This window comes from Rana temporaria, chromosome 5 (assembly GCF_905171775.1).
Source record: "Rana temporaria chromosome 5, aRanTem1.1, whole genome shotgun sequence".
Lineage (NCBI taxonomy): Eukaryota > Metazoa > Chordata > Amphibia > Anura > Ranidae > Rana > Rana temporaria.
The window spans coordinates 84,187,112-84,201,788 of record NC_053493.1 but is presented as its reverse complement, the minus strand read 5'-3'; the positions used below and the strand labels follow the sequence as shown (position 1 = coordinate 84,201,788).

Genomic DNA, 14,677 nt, shown 5'->3' with positions numbered 1-14,677 from the left:
GTTAGTTGCCTGGTTGATTCGATTCATGTATAGGCAGGCTGAATGTACCAATTGATCAATCAACTTGGGTACAACCAGCCTGTCGGTTTTATATACGATCACTAGTGGCTGGTATAAGCATTAGCAATCATCACAGTCTTCTCCCAGTGGGGACAGCTTCCCCCAGCTGGAGAAATAAAATGGCCCGGCGGGAGGGAGTCCCTTGTCAACCCGTGGTTGCAGGGATAGAAATTCTCTGTGTATGGCCCTCTTTACTTCCATCATTGTGGAATGGCTGCATTGGACCAAGCATACAGATAAGGATGTCTGACTTTTCTTTAACACTTTAATTATATGCTTTCTCCTGGGTCTGTTTTAATAATGCAGAAGAAGACCATTGTCAAACGTGAGAAGTCATTTGAGCATTTCCAGAATTTTTGCCCTGTGGCACCTGATAGATGATCTGGGACTCTCCTCTTCTAATGAAACACATAGGGGGTTATTTACTAAAAGCAAATCCACTTTGGGCTACAATTGCAATGTGCACTTGAAATTGCACTGAAAGTGCACTTGGAAGTGCAGTCGCTGTAGATCCGAGGGGGACATGCAAAGAAAATAAAAACAGCATTTTAGCTTGCACACGATTGGATAATAAAATCAGCAGAGCTTCCCTTAATTTCAGATCTACCTCTCAGATTTACAGCGACTGCACTTCCAAGTGCACTTTCAGTGCAATTTAAGGTGCACTTTGGACTTGTAGTGCAAAGTGGATTTGCCTTTCGTAAAAAAAAACACAAAAAAACAAAAAAAACAAAGTGACACTTGCAAAAATCAAAATCAAAATTGGGTTTGATTTACTAAAACTGGAGGTTGGGAAATCTGGCGCAGCTCTGCATAAAAACCAATCAGGTTCCATTTTTTTTTTTTTTTTTTTAAAGCTTAATTGAACAAGCTAAAGTTAGAAGCGGATTGGCCACCATGTACCAGATTTTGTTCTCTCCACTTTTAGGCCCCTTTCACACTGGGCAGAGGAGGTGCGGCGGCGGTATAGCGGCGCGATTGTTAGCGCCGCTATACCGTTGTATTTACAGCGATATTCGGCCTTTAGTGGTGTGGTCTTAACCCCCGCTAGCGGCCGAAAAAGGGTTAAAACCGCGGTTTCCCATTGATTTCGATGGTAAGGAGCGGTAAAAAAAAAAGACAGGTTTTTAAAACGGCCAGTCCAATGGTTTTTCAGCCCACCTTGTGTGGTTTTGGAGTTTGATTTTGAGGGAGCGCACATATCATTTATCTACTGTAAAGGTAGAAAATTTACCATCTCTCAGTAATTTAACCAAAATAATTCCGTTTTACATTGCATTAAACCAGCATAAAAAATAAAAAAAATGTGGTCAATGGAAAGCTGTGAAAAGAAACGGCTCTATTATTCAAGAATGTCCGAGGAAGTTAAATAAGTTCCAGAGTTTACCAACAGCTGCTTGTAAGGCAACAAATACAAACAAAGCTTCATAAACCCCGTGGACCCATCAAGTACTCAATTTTTAAATATTTGGATGGACATGCTGAATGTTTAATAGACATGAGATATTCTAGAAACAAAAAATAAATTTACTTTTTAAGGTCTGATGCATACAGGATGTTTTTATTCCTCCTGTGGATGCCTTTGCTCCAGGTGAAGAAATAGCAGCTTAAAAAAAAAAAAAAATCACCTAAAGCCACGTTTTTCAAATGAGTTAGCCATGTTTAGGCGCGCCAAGCGTTTGGTGACATTTAGCCTTTTTCTCTACCCAAACACTCCTCTCCTGAACACGTAGGTGTCAAACTGGTAGCCCTCCAGCTGTTTTGGAAGTACAAGTCCCATGAGGCATTGCAAGGCTGACAGTTACAAGCATGACTACCTCAGGCAGAGGCATCATGGGACTTTTAGTTCCACAACAGCTGGAGGGATGCTAGTTTGACACCCCTGCTCTAAATGCTCCTCTTCTAATACACCAGTAAATACCTATGTAGGAAAGGCCACATGACCGTGTCTCAGACACACCAAGGAGTCTACACTGGAAGGGAAAGGGTATGCTTGATCAGAGTTTTTGACATGCTAAACATTCTCTTGAACGTGATTTTTTTTTATTTTTTTATTGGGCAGAACAAAATGGAAATATATTACAAGGGATGGACACAACGAATAGTATGTTGCTAAAAAATAATATTCTCAAGACATGCGTTCGTCACTGGCACTTAGGATATGCCACCAATAGTCACACTTAACTGCTGATATATGGCGTCCCTAAAGTAAACCTTATTCTTAATTCAGGTTTGTATAAATATCCTCTCCTCAACAGCACTTGCCTTTCCTTCACCAGCCTACAGCTCAGTTCTGCTACTGAGAAGGAAGAAAATACCTCCAAGAATGGAGGGCAGTCACTGTGCCCATCAAACGCAGCCACTGTGCCCATCAAACGCAGCCACTGTGCCTCCCCCGCCTGCCCGGCACTTACCTGTCTCGGTGAAGCAACGTGTCACAGCGGCAGTGTCCTACACGCTTCTTCGATGTCTTCTCCCATCCTCTGCTATTGTTGGACGCCATATAGGCATCCAATAACAGCACCTGTTTCAGCCAATCAGGTGACAGGTAACAGACCCGAGCACCTGATTGGATGAGACAGTTCAGTGTTAGGAAAGTGAATATTCATTCGCTGCGAGCGCCCAGCATAGCGCCCGCTGTTCACCTTTTTGGACGCCTATTTGAGCCTATTGCTCTAATCAGGTGCTTCTAAAAAAATATCCCGCTGCTGTTATTCAGGCTCCCGATGCCCGAAAAGGGGTCGGCGCCTGAATAGGGGGTGTCAGCGGTGACCATAGATCTATGGTGATAGAGGGGGTGGCAGGAGAGAGGGGGCGCAGGAGAGAGGGGGCGGCACCCGTTTTCCCCCTTATGGACGCACCGCCACTGATGGAGAGGCATGTGACTCACTACATGTGACAGTGCTGAACCAATCACCAAGCTGTAGCATGGTCACACAAGAGAGTCCATAGCCCTATGTAAGCTAGGAGTCATAACTTACACAGCTGTATTCTGCTTCTCCCCTATGGAAGCTGAACTGCAAAGGCTGATGAAAAAGGACCATGCTACTGAAATATCAACTTTGCAATTTGTATTTAATTTTATATTGAAATGGGAACAGGATTTTATTTATTTTCCAACAAGGACACCTAATACACAGCATAGCAGATTGAAAAGGAGGCTCTGGAAACTCAAAAGGTTATAAAAATGACATATATTGTAACTTCAGCCACCTAGATTTACTGAGCTATACAATTTTCATTGAAGGCAACCTCCGTGGATGCATTTTTTTATTTATTATAATATCAGTCTGAATTGCACTGCTTTGTAACAGGTTCATTTTTAAAAATTTCCCAAGCTTTGTTATGGTGATGCCGTTCTGGGTTAAATGACACTAAGAAACCAGAATTGGGCTTTAACCACTTCCATACAGGGCACTTACGTACCTTCCTGCCCAAGCCAATTTTCAGCTTTCAGCACTGTCGCACTTTGAATGACAATTGCGCGGTCATGCTACATTGTACCCAAACAAAATTGGCGTCCTTTTTTACCCACAAATAGAGCTTTCTTTTGGTGGTATTTGATCACCTCTGCGATTTTTTTTTTTTTGCGCAACAACTAAAAGAAGACCGAAAATTTTGAAAAAAATTAAGTTTTTATTTTTTTCTGTAATTTTTTTGTAAATAAGTAAGTTTTCTCTTTCAATTATGGGCACTGATATGGTGGCACTGATGGGCACAGATGAGATGGCACTGATGGACATCGACGAGGTAGTACTGACGGGCACAGATGAGGTGGCACTGATTGGCGGCGCTGGTATGCGGCACTGATGGGCACACATAGGTGGCACTTCTGGGCACACATAGTTGGCACTGATGGGCACTCATGGGCGGCACTGATGGGCACTCATGGGCGGCACTGATGGGCACTCATGGGCGGCACAGATGGGCACTCATAGGCGGCACAGATGGGCACTCATAGGCGGCACAGATGGGCACTGTGGGGTGGCACAGATGGGCACTGTGGGGTGGCACAGATGGGCACTGTGGGGTGGCACAGATGGGCACTGTGGGGTGGCACTGATGGACACTGTGGGGCGGCACTGATTTACTTGTTGCCAGTCAATGCACATTTGTGGGCACTGATTGGCATCTTTTTTTTTTTGCATCCTTTTTTTTTTCCCCCAGACTTTTTTTTTTTTTTCAGACTTTTTTTTTTTTGACTTTTTTTTTCTCAATTTTTGTTGTTTTGCCCTTCCCTGGTGGGCATCCCTGGTGGTCCATGTGTCGATCCGAGGGGGGGCTGCGTTGATAAACAATCAGCGCAAACCCCCCCTGTCAGGAGAGCCGCCGATCTGCTCTCCTCTACTCGCGTCTGTCAGACGCGAGTGAGGAAGAGCCATCGACGGCTCTTCCTGTTTACACCGTGATCAGCCGTGGTTGGACACGGCTGATCACGTGGTAAAGAGTCTCCGTGAGAGACTCTTTACCGAGATCGGTGTTGCGGGGTGTCAGACTGACACCCCGCAACAACGATCGCCGCGATGCGCGCCCCCGGGGGCGCGCAGCGGCTAAGAATCCTGAGGACGTCATATGACGTCCGGTCAGGATTCTACAACCACTTTGCCGCCGTCAATCTGTCATTGGCGGGCGGCAAGTGGTTAAAATACCCAAAAGGGTTTGGAGGATGTGAACTTCCATACACATGGAGCGTACTGAAGGATTAGGTCTAGAGGTAACCAGAGTCATGTAATGACAATAAATGCAGCATGAGGAGTGACACTCCCAACAGCATCCACTCATAACTGAATTATCAATGCTGGGTGGCCTTGCCCCTTGTAAAGCTAAAAAAGCCATAGAAATGAGCTGTACAACATAAGAGCATGAAAATACAGTAATTAATCTCTGGTGTTTTGGATGCTTATTTCCTCCAAGGAATAAAGCCAAACAAAAGCAACATCTAACATTTTCCTAGAAAGCCAATCTGCCTTAATGAGCACCGCACTAGGGCGTCATTCACATGGGTGTACCGATCCATACACCCATATGGGATGTACAGGTATTCCGGTATTCAAAACAATCACATATCCCGACAAATTCACAGATCTCCGATCGCATCCCAGAGCACACATTAGTCTGGGACTGACCCACAAATCATCCTTATCCTGGTGTGCTAGTTTTGTGGGTCATATATACTGTGTAGAAATAGAAGCCACATGTGATCCAGTCCATAAAGTGACATTAGTACTTTGCCCAAAATGTCATACCTCAGGGCCTCTACCTGTCAGCATACAGGAATGGAGGGAAAAGGGGAAAGGACTGTTTCAAGGCCCCCCTTTTCCTTATGGGATTCCTGGCAGGGGGAGTTTCAAGGCCTTTTGACTAGTTTGAGCGGGAACAGCAGGGATTGGTAGTTGGCAGCTGTTGCTAGGGGTAAAGGCTAAAGCCAGGATAGGTCAGTAGGGTCCTTAGGCGGGAAAGGCAGGGATTGGTCTAGTCAGCCAGGTTACTGGGGAGAATTTAGGATTTTAAGTAGAGTTGCCACCTCATTTTAAAACAGAACACATATGAATTACACAGGTTCTGAAGCTAATTTAATGCAAATAAGGCACCAAGTGAGTTTAATTACCTCCTTAATCAGCCACAGAACCCGTGTAATATGTGTTCTGTTTAAGGCTGCATTCACACCTGAGCGTAGGGCGTTCGGTCGTTTTTTCAGGCGTTTTTTTTCGCGCGTATTCATGCTTATTTGCGCGTTTGCATACAGCGTCGTGCGACGTTTTTGTACTTCGGCGTTTCTTATTTTAGCCAATAGGAAAAATTATCATCTTTTCATCACTTGTTGCTATGTTGGTAGATTTTTTTTATTCTTCTGCATGGGCGACAAGTTCTATTGATTAATGCGACGAAACGCCCATAGCAAACGCCCGTTGTCGCGAGATACGCTCAATACGCGCGTTTCCCATTACTTTCTATGGGGAAAAAAAAAACGCTCAAACGCCGCTGTCGCGCGAATCAAAAAGGTCCGGGACTTGTTTGAGCTTCGCGCGACAGGCGTTTGGGCGTTCAGGTGTGAACAGTCACCATAGGGAATAATGTTAATTCTCCCCTCTGGAGTTTGTGAGCAGTGCGCTTCAGGCGTAAAAACGCCTAGGTGTGAATGGGGCCTTAAAGGGATGAGTTGGCAACCCTAATTTTAAGTGTACCCGATAGGTCAGATAAGGTCATCTGACAGGTAGGAACATTCCAGAATGTGGGGAAAGTCCTATTTTAGGAGCTGGCTGAGGGGGTCCGGGGCCAGCCGTTCCTGAGGAGGACTGTTCAGCAGAGCTTGCCACCCACCCACCCCCTGTCGCAGCAGAAAATCTATGTGGATAAATCTCTTTGCAGAAACAAAGGGGATAGTTGAATTGTTTTAAGTCATTTTATTGCAGCTCGAGTGGCTGAGCTGTGTTTTTTAGTTTGAACAAATGGTTGAGTGAGGTGTATATGTGATTAAGTTAATGGTTATAATAATTAAATCCAATAGTTATGCCGCGGCCATTATTTATCCCAAAAAAAAAATAATAGTAATATATATGAGTAATATTTATATTTAATAAAGAATGTGTGTTTATTATTTATTTAATAAAAAAAATAAAAAAAGAAGGGGGATGTACAATGGTGTAGTGTCAAGTTATTTGGTGTGTCCAGGCATCCTGCCTATAATCCCATGCATCACAGGCATAATTTTGCCTGAAATGTAATCAGCTCTAGGACAGCTTGGCGCTCAAGCAAAGACAGCTTCCCCCCCCTAGTGTTCTCTTGTTGCTTCGACACAGGACAGCTCCACCCCCAACCCCCAGTGTTCTCTTGTTGCTAGGACACAGACAGCTTCCCCCCCCCTAGTGTTCTCTTGTTGCTTCGACACAGGACAGCTCCACCCCCAACCCCCAGTGTTCTCTTGTTGCTAGGACACAGACAGCTTCCCCCCCTAGTGTTCTCTTGTTGCTAGGACACAGACAGCTTCTCCCCCCCTAGTGTTCTCTTGTTGCTAGGACACATACAGCTTCTCCCCCCCCCCTAGTGTTCTCTTGTTGCTAGGACACATACAGCTTCTCCCCTAGTGTTGTGTTGCTAGGACACATACAGCTTCTGATGCCTAATGTCCTCTTGTTGCTAGCATGCAGGCAAGTTCAGTAGAGTGCATTTGTGCTGTACATCTGCAAATGTCACCACCACCACCGCAACCATGATTTGATTGGAACACGTTCAGCAGGTGGTAATGCCCACTGAATGCGACAGGGGTATACTTCCCCTTGATGTGTTAAGATCTGTAAACGGGAAAAAAAAAAAGGGGGGGGGGGGCGGGGATAGATAAAAACACAAGAGTTTTCTTGCAACCATGTCATGAGCCCTACAGCAACCCATTGTAGATAAAAAATAAGGGGAAAAGGGGGTTTAGACTGTTTTTAGCCCCCCTTTTCCTCATGGGATTCCTGGCAGGGGACAGTTTCAAGGTTCCCCTGGGGTTTTTAGGCGGGAAATAAGGGGATTGGTTAAAGCATTGAGTTGCTAGGGGTGAAATCTGAGGTGGTGATAGGTCAAGAAGGTTTTTGAGCGGGAAAGGTCTGGGTTGGTTTAGGTACTTGGGTTGCTGAGGTAAATTTGAAAGTTTAAGGGCTCAGGATAGGTCAATCAGGGTCATCTGATGTTCCAGAATTTTCCAGTTCTTGGAAAGTCCCTATTTAAAGGAGCTGGTTCCGTGGATCGGGGCCAGCCGATAAAGTGGTCTTGTTTATTTATTTAATAAAAAAATAAAAAATAAATTAATTTTGGTGTGGTCTCAATTCATTGGTATGTCCAGGCATCCTGCATATAATCCCATTTATAGCACAGATGTGGTAGGTTGCCTTGACCCAATTTTTTTTTTTTGTTTGTTTTGAACCTGAACTTTCTGGCCAGCAATATAATCTTAAGGGCGCTTAAGCCACAAGTATCAAAAATACCTTTATTGTACATGCAAAAATCTAAGAACAACCCTGTAATAACAAATAGTGATCCGGGGTTACGCTGTGTTTGCCGAGTTCTGCGGCTGACAGCAACATATATCATATATATATCATATTGCGGTCAGTCACAGAACTCAGCAATCACAGCATAACCCATCACTATATTTATTATATTACAGCTTTGTTCTTAGATTTGCATGTACAACACAATACATATAAATGATAATAGCGAAGATAAGTGATGAAGAGGAGAAATGATGATCACTTCTTCCAGGGACAGAGGAGGGAGGTGATTGCAGGTCATGGAAGGAGGGGGTAGAGACACCCCATAGAGAATGAAGAGGGGGGGAGGGGTACAACTGACACTCAGGAGAAGTTCAGACAGACAGCACAGCCGATCATCACACACACACCCCGATCCCCCCCTCCCCCCCAGGTCGGTGTGTCTCCTACCCAGCCGGCTGCTGTTGATGTGGCTGACTCTGCGGCTGTTCTCCTGCAGGATCTGCTCCTGGGACTTGCTCAGGGACGGCTGTCTGCGGATACACTGCATACTGATCGGCCGATCACGGAGCTCCCACCCCCCCGATCCAGCACCGAGATCCCCCGATCTTCCACTGTCACCCCAATACGGAGCAGAGTGATCCGGAGGGGTGACAGGGAGAGCCCGGACAGGAGGAGGGAGGAGAGGGGCGGAGGAGGGGGAGGGGCTGTACGCAGCGCAAGGAAACTCTGCAACAGGAGGGAGAAGTGCGATTTATTTGTATGTTTTTGGAAAGAAGGATTGTAACTGGTAGGAAGTTTTGGGGAGAGAAATCCAGTGACCAATCACAGAGCCTGCTGGTGTGCATGTGTTGTTATGGCCGAGTATACTGACAGTGTATAATGTGACAGCGGTCAGTGATCAGTGTATAATGTGACAGCGGTCAGTGATCAGTGTATAATGTGACAGCGGTCAGTGTATAATGTGACAGCGGTCAGTGATCAGTGTATAATGTGACAGCGGTCAGTGATCAGTGTATAATGTGACAGCGATCAGTGTATAATGTGACAGCGGTCAGTGATCAGTGTATAATGTGACAGCGGTCAGTGATCAGTGTATAATGTGACAGCGGTCAGTGATCAGTGTATAATGTGACAGCGGTCAGTGATCAGTGTATAATGTGACAGCGGTCAGTGTATAATGTGACAGCGGTCAGTGTATAATGTGACAGCGGTCAGTGATCAGTGTATAATGTGACAGCGGTCAGTGATCAGTGTATAATGTGACAGCGGTCAGTGATCAGTGTATAATGTGACAGCGGTCAGTGATCAGTGTATAATGTGACAGCGGTCAGTGTATAATGTGACAGCGGTCAGTGATCAGTGTATAATGTGACAGCGGTCAGTGATCAGTGTATAATGTGACAGCGGTCAGTGATCAGTGTATAATGTGACAGCGGTCAGTGACTGTGTATAATGTGACAGCGGTCAGTGACTGTGTATAATGTGACAGCGGTCAGTGACTGTGTATAATGTGACAGCGGTCAGTGATCAGTGTATAATGTGACAGCGGTCAGTGATCAGTGTATAATGTGACAGCGGTCAGTGTATAATGTGACAGCGGTCAGTGTATAATGTGACAGCGGTCAGTGATCAGTGTATAATGTGACAGCGGTCAGTGATCAGTGTATAATGTGACAGCGGTCAGTGATCAGTGTATAATGTGACAGCGGTCAGTGTATAATGTGACAGCGGTCAGTGATCAGTGTATAATGTGACAGCGGTCAGTGATCAGTGTATAATGTGACAGCGGTCAGTGATCAGTGTATAATGTGACAGCGGTCAGTGACTGTGTATAATGTGACAGCGGTCAGTGACTGTGTATAATGTGACAGCGGTCAGTGACTGTGTATAATGTGACAGCGGTCAGTGATCAGTGTATAATGTGACAGCGGTCAGTGATCAGTGTATAATGTGACAGCGGTCAGTGACTGTGTATAATGTGACAGCGGTCAGTGACTGTGTATAATGTGACAGCGGTCAGTGACTGTGTATAATGTGACAGCGGTCAGTGACTGTGTATAATGTGACAGCGGTCAGTGACTGTGTATAATGTGACAGCGGTCAGTGATCAGTGTATAATGTGACAGCGGTCAGTGATCAGTGTATAATGTGACAGCGGTCAGTGTATAATGTGACAGCGGTCAGCGATCAGTGTATAATGTGACAGCGGTCAGTGACTGTGTATAATGTGACAGCGGTCAGTGATCAGTGTATAATGTGACAGCGGTCAGTGACTGTGTATAATGTGACAGCGGTCAGTGACTGTGTATAATGTGACAGCGGTCAGTGACTGTGTATAATGTGACAGCGGTCAGTGATCAGTGTATAATGTGACAGCGGTCAGTGATCAGTGTATAATGTGACAGCGGTCAGTGTATAATGTGACAGCGGTCAGCGATCAGTGTATAATGTGACAGCGGTCAGTGACTGTGTATAATGTGACAGCGGTCAGTGACTGTGTATAATGTGACAGCGGTCAGTGATCAGTGTATAATGTGACAGCGGTCAGTGATCAGTGTATAATGTGACAGCGGTCAGTGATAAGTGTATAATGTGACAGCGGTCAGTGACTGTGTATAATGTGACAGCGGTCAGTGATCAGTGTATAATGTGACAGCGATCAGTGTATAATGTGACAGCGGTCAGTGACTAGTGTATAATGTGACAGCGGTCAGTGACTAGTGTATAATGTGACAGCGGTCAGTGACTAGTGTATAATGTGACAGCGGTCAGTGACTAGTGTATAATGTGACAGCGGTCAGTGATCAGTGTAGAATGTGACAGTGGTCAGTGTATGATGTGATAGTGATTAGCGACAGTGGTCAGTGATCAGTGTCTGTGACAGTAATCAGAATTGTAAACAGATCTTTATGAACCAACCTGTGATCACTGAGAAAAGTAATAATCCCACACCTAAGTGCCCCCATTGGAATCCATTTCCTATCCCCCTCACCTCCTGTGATGGATAAACTGATATAAAAAAGAACAAAAAAACTCTATTGCTATAATTACAGCACACTGGATATTTTTTTCTGCTGCATCTTAGGGGCTTTTGACATATTTTTTCCTGTCTCTTAAAGTGGAATCCACCAAAATATTTATTTTTAAAGTTAGATACAAATACTGCAGCTGCTAACTTTTGATATCAGGACACTTACCTGTCCAGGGTTCCCGGACATGGCGTAGATCGCCGCCGAATCTGTCTCCGGATGTGGGAGCAAACACCTGTATTATACAAGTATCTGCTCCCCCCTGAAAAGGTGCCAAATGTGACACCGGAGGGGGGAACTGGAAATGCGGAAGTTCCATTTTTGGGTGCAACTCCAATTTAAGTGCTTGTTGCCCCAACACGCACAACATATTCCTGATATGTGCCTGCTGTATCATGTACTTGTACGAGAAAGAATCCTGTTTGCTTTGTATTGCTTCCTTTATGTGAAATCCCTGGTGTTCCTGCTAGTGCCCTTGCTTTCCTATTAAAAAATTGACCACACTAAAAAGGAGGAGAGCACACCGTGGTCAGTTCTCTTGCTATGCTGGAAACTCACACGCCCCCGCTGTACAGTCATTCACTGGGAAGCTCAGTGTGCCACTGCGTCTCCTCCCCCCAACTCTTACGGAGCCGAGAACATGCCCTGCTGTTGCCTATGTATTCATGCACATGTAGGTGTTTTGAGTTTAGAGGCAGAAAAAAAAAAAAAAAACAGCCAGCGTGTCTACTGTAGGAGCAGCAGAGCTTTGTGAGGAAAAAAACAAACAAACAAACAAACACACTTGGCACTCAAGCGCTAGGTGGCGTTTGGTGCATAAGGGCCCTTTCACACGGGGCGGATCAGTAATGATCCGCCTCCATGTGTGTCCGTAAGCGCAGTGGGGATCGCTCCGTATAACTCCGCTGAGCCGTCGGATGACAGGGCGGTTTCCGCACACTGTGCAGGGACCGCCCTATGGGGGGGATCGGATAAACACGGACCATGTGTCCGTGTTCATCCGATCCGCAGACGGAAGAAAAAAAAATAGGACATTCTTCCATCTGCAAAATCGGATCTTTGCGGAGGCGGGTGATTACGGGTGTCAGCGGATGTTCATCCGCAATCATAGGGACCAATGTATGTCCCTTTTTCATCCGCAAACGGATGGATGAAAAAGCGGACATATACGGTCCGCAGGTGTGAAAGGGGCCTAAGGGTCAATTAATTTTAATGGCCAGAATTGTTATTATAATTATTTTGGCCAATCAAATGATATAACACCAAAAAGCGCTTGATACGTCTAAACCAGGGCTTGAAAAAATAGCTTTAATCTAGGAGCCAGCTAAAAAAGTTAAGAGGCTTTTTTTTTTAGCATTGCATGGGTTGTCAGCACCCAGGGCAAGGCAAGTAATTTGTGCCCCCTATACAACGTCCAGTGTGCATGAGGCCTAAATTCTTCAATTTATTAATTTAACTACCAGCATAAAGAAAAGTAGTGAAGAAAAGCCCTTATGTGTTTAACCACTTAAGGACTAGAAGGATTTGCCCCCAGGCCATTTTTTGGGATACGCCACTGCGTCGCTTTGACAATTCCGCGATCATGTGACGTTGGGCACTGGGCACAAACAAAATTTATGTCCTTTTGGTGGCATTTGATCACCTCTGTAGTTTTTATTTTATGCGCTACAAACAAAAAAAGGAGCGACTATTTAAAAAAAATAAAAAAAAGAATATTTTTTGCTATAAATATCCCCTCACTCCCCCCCCATAAAAAAAAGTATTCCTCTACATATTTTTAATAAAAAAAATAAAAAGATACAAATGAATCAAAATATAGATTGGATTGGTTTGCGCAAATCTAATAGCGTCTACAAACTAGGGGATTGATTTATGGCATTTTTATTATTTTTTTTACTAGTAATGGTGGTGATCGGTGATTTTTAGTGGGACTGCAAAATTGCAGCGGACAGATGGGGCACTTGACTTTTTTTGGGACCACCAACATTTATACAGCGATCAGAGCTAAAAATAGCCACTGATTACTGTATAAATATCACTGAAAGACCCCCGTTCTTGGCGTGGGTCGCCAGTGAACATAGTGGCTGCCGGACACACTTGTCTCTGGCGGCACATGCCCCTAGAGCTCTTAAAGCGGCTGACCTACATGCAGGGGAGCCAACCTGCCACAGTATAATGACGGTGGCTGGCCGACAAGCGATTAAAAGGGCTGGTCCACCTTTCCAAAAAAAAAAAAAAAAAACTGCCTATGCAGATAAGGGGCATCTATAGATAAAACGAAACTATGTTGGGAATCAGATCTTGAAACCCAATTCATGGACTCGCAGGAGGGAGAAGATCCTTCACTTTGCCCAGAAGTCTTCCATGGCGACTAGAATCCAAGAGACTGGCTACAAAAGATTGACCCGATGGTACAGGGTACCCACTGCTCTACACTGCTTTTTTCCCCAGGTCCCTAGTACATGTTGTCGCTGTGGCAATGCAGAGGGAACCATCTTTTGGGACTGTGCCAAACGTAGGCCTTTTTGGCAAGAGGTGATCATTGCTGTCAAGCACCTGACCAACGTCGACCTGGAGGGGAACCCTGTGGCCTGTTTGTTGCATCTCTCGAACTGCCCTATTATGAAATATAAGACTTCCCTCACAATGCAGTTATTGAATGCGGCCAAGGCTTGCATCCCCCTATGCTGGAGATCGGAGAACCCGCCGTTAAAATACTTGTGGTTTTCCAAAGTTAATGAACTTAGAGACATGGAGGATCTCACAGCTACTTTGCACAACCGGGAGGAGACCTTCCATGACACTTGGAGACCTTGGCCACATTTTCTTTCCACTGGTGCCCATCTTCATGAGATCTCGCAACCTGGCTCACCTCCTTGACTTGGTCCTATCTTTTTTTTTCTTCTGTACAAGGGACGTCTGATCCCCTACTTATATTCTTCCTGACCGCCTCCCATCTCTCCCTTTCACTCCCCTCCCCGTTTACCTGGCTCAGTTCTGGGAGCCGCTTTCTTCCAGATATGGGACTATCCTGTTATACGCCAACTCCAGTTGACCACGAGAGACCAATTTATAGGTATAATGTTTTATTTTGTTAAAATATAGTTGCACAGCTTTATGCACACGAGTCTATGTTTTTGGTGTCCAACGCCATTATATCTTCCATACAGGCTTTGTACACTACGGCACGTTTCGGTTCATATTGTGTTCCGTTAGTCCTGTCGGCATGGGAACTTAATTGAGACTTTTGCATGGTTATCGGATTATGATGCATTTCTTCATTTTTCTATTTGACTGTAAATTGCAACTTTTGGAAAAATAAAAGAGAATTACAAAAAAAAGAAAAAAAAAAAAAGAAGAAGACTGTGCAGCTCTGACTAAAGTTGAATAATATCCCGGCTCTTGGTGTAGAAAGTCTGGTCAAATAACAAAATACATCAGTTGATGCCAGGGTTGCTTTTCAGGAATATGCATGCATTTCATATTTCACATAATTCAAACAACTTTCATGATGAAAATAATAGAAAATTGATAGATTTCTAAATATTTTTTTTTTTACATTTAACAAAAAAGGATATAAAAACTGACCATAGTCTTATACATGTAGGCACA

The 14,677-nt window shown here is 44.6% G+C and overlaps 1 protein-coding gene across 2 annotated transcripts in view; it reads right to left on the bottom strand.

The window, feature by feature from the left end:
* Positions 1-14,677, bottom strand: part of PLCD1 (phospholipase C delta 1) — a 239,063-nt gene that overhangs the window by 183,690 nt on the left and 40,696 nt on the right. The window contains exon 1 of one of the 2 annotated variants that reach the window (XM_040352792.1): positions 8,484-8,716. The exons of the other annotated variant lie outside the window; for it this stretch is intronic. Within the exon in view, the coding sequence (XP_040208726.1) occupies positions 8,484-8,583 (100 nt within the window). The 5' untranslated portion in view covers positions 8,584-8,716. Of the gene's footprint in view, positions 1-8,483; positions 8,717-14,677 lie in introns of those variants that run through there. 2 annotated transcript variants of the gene reach the window in all.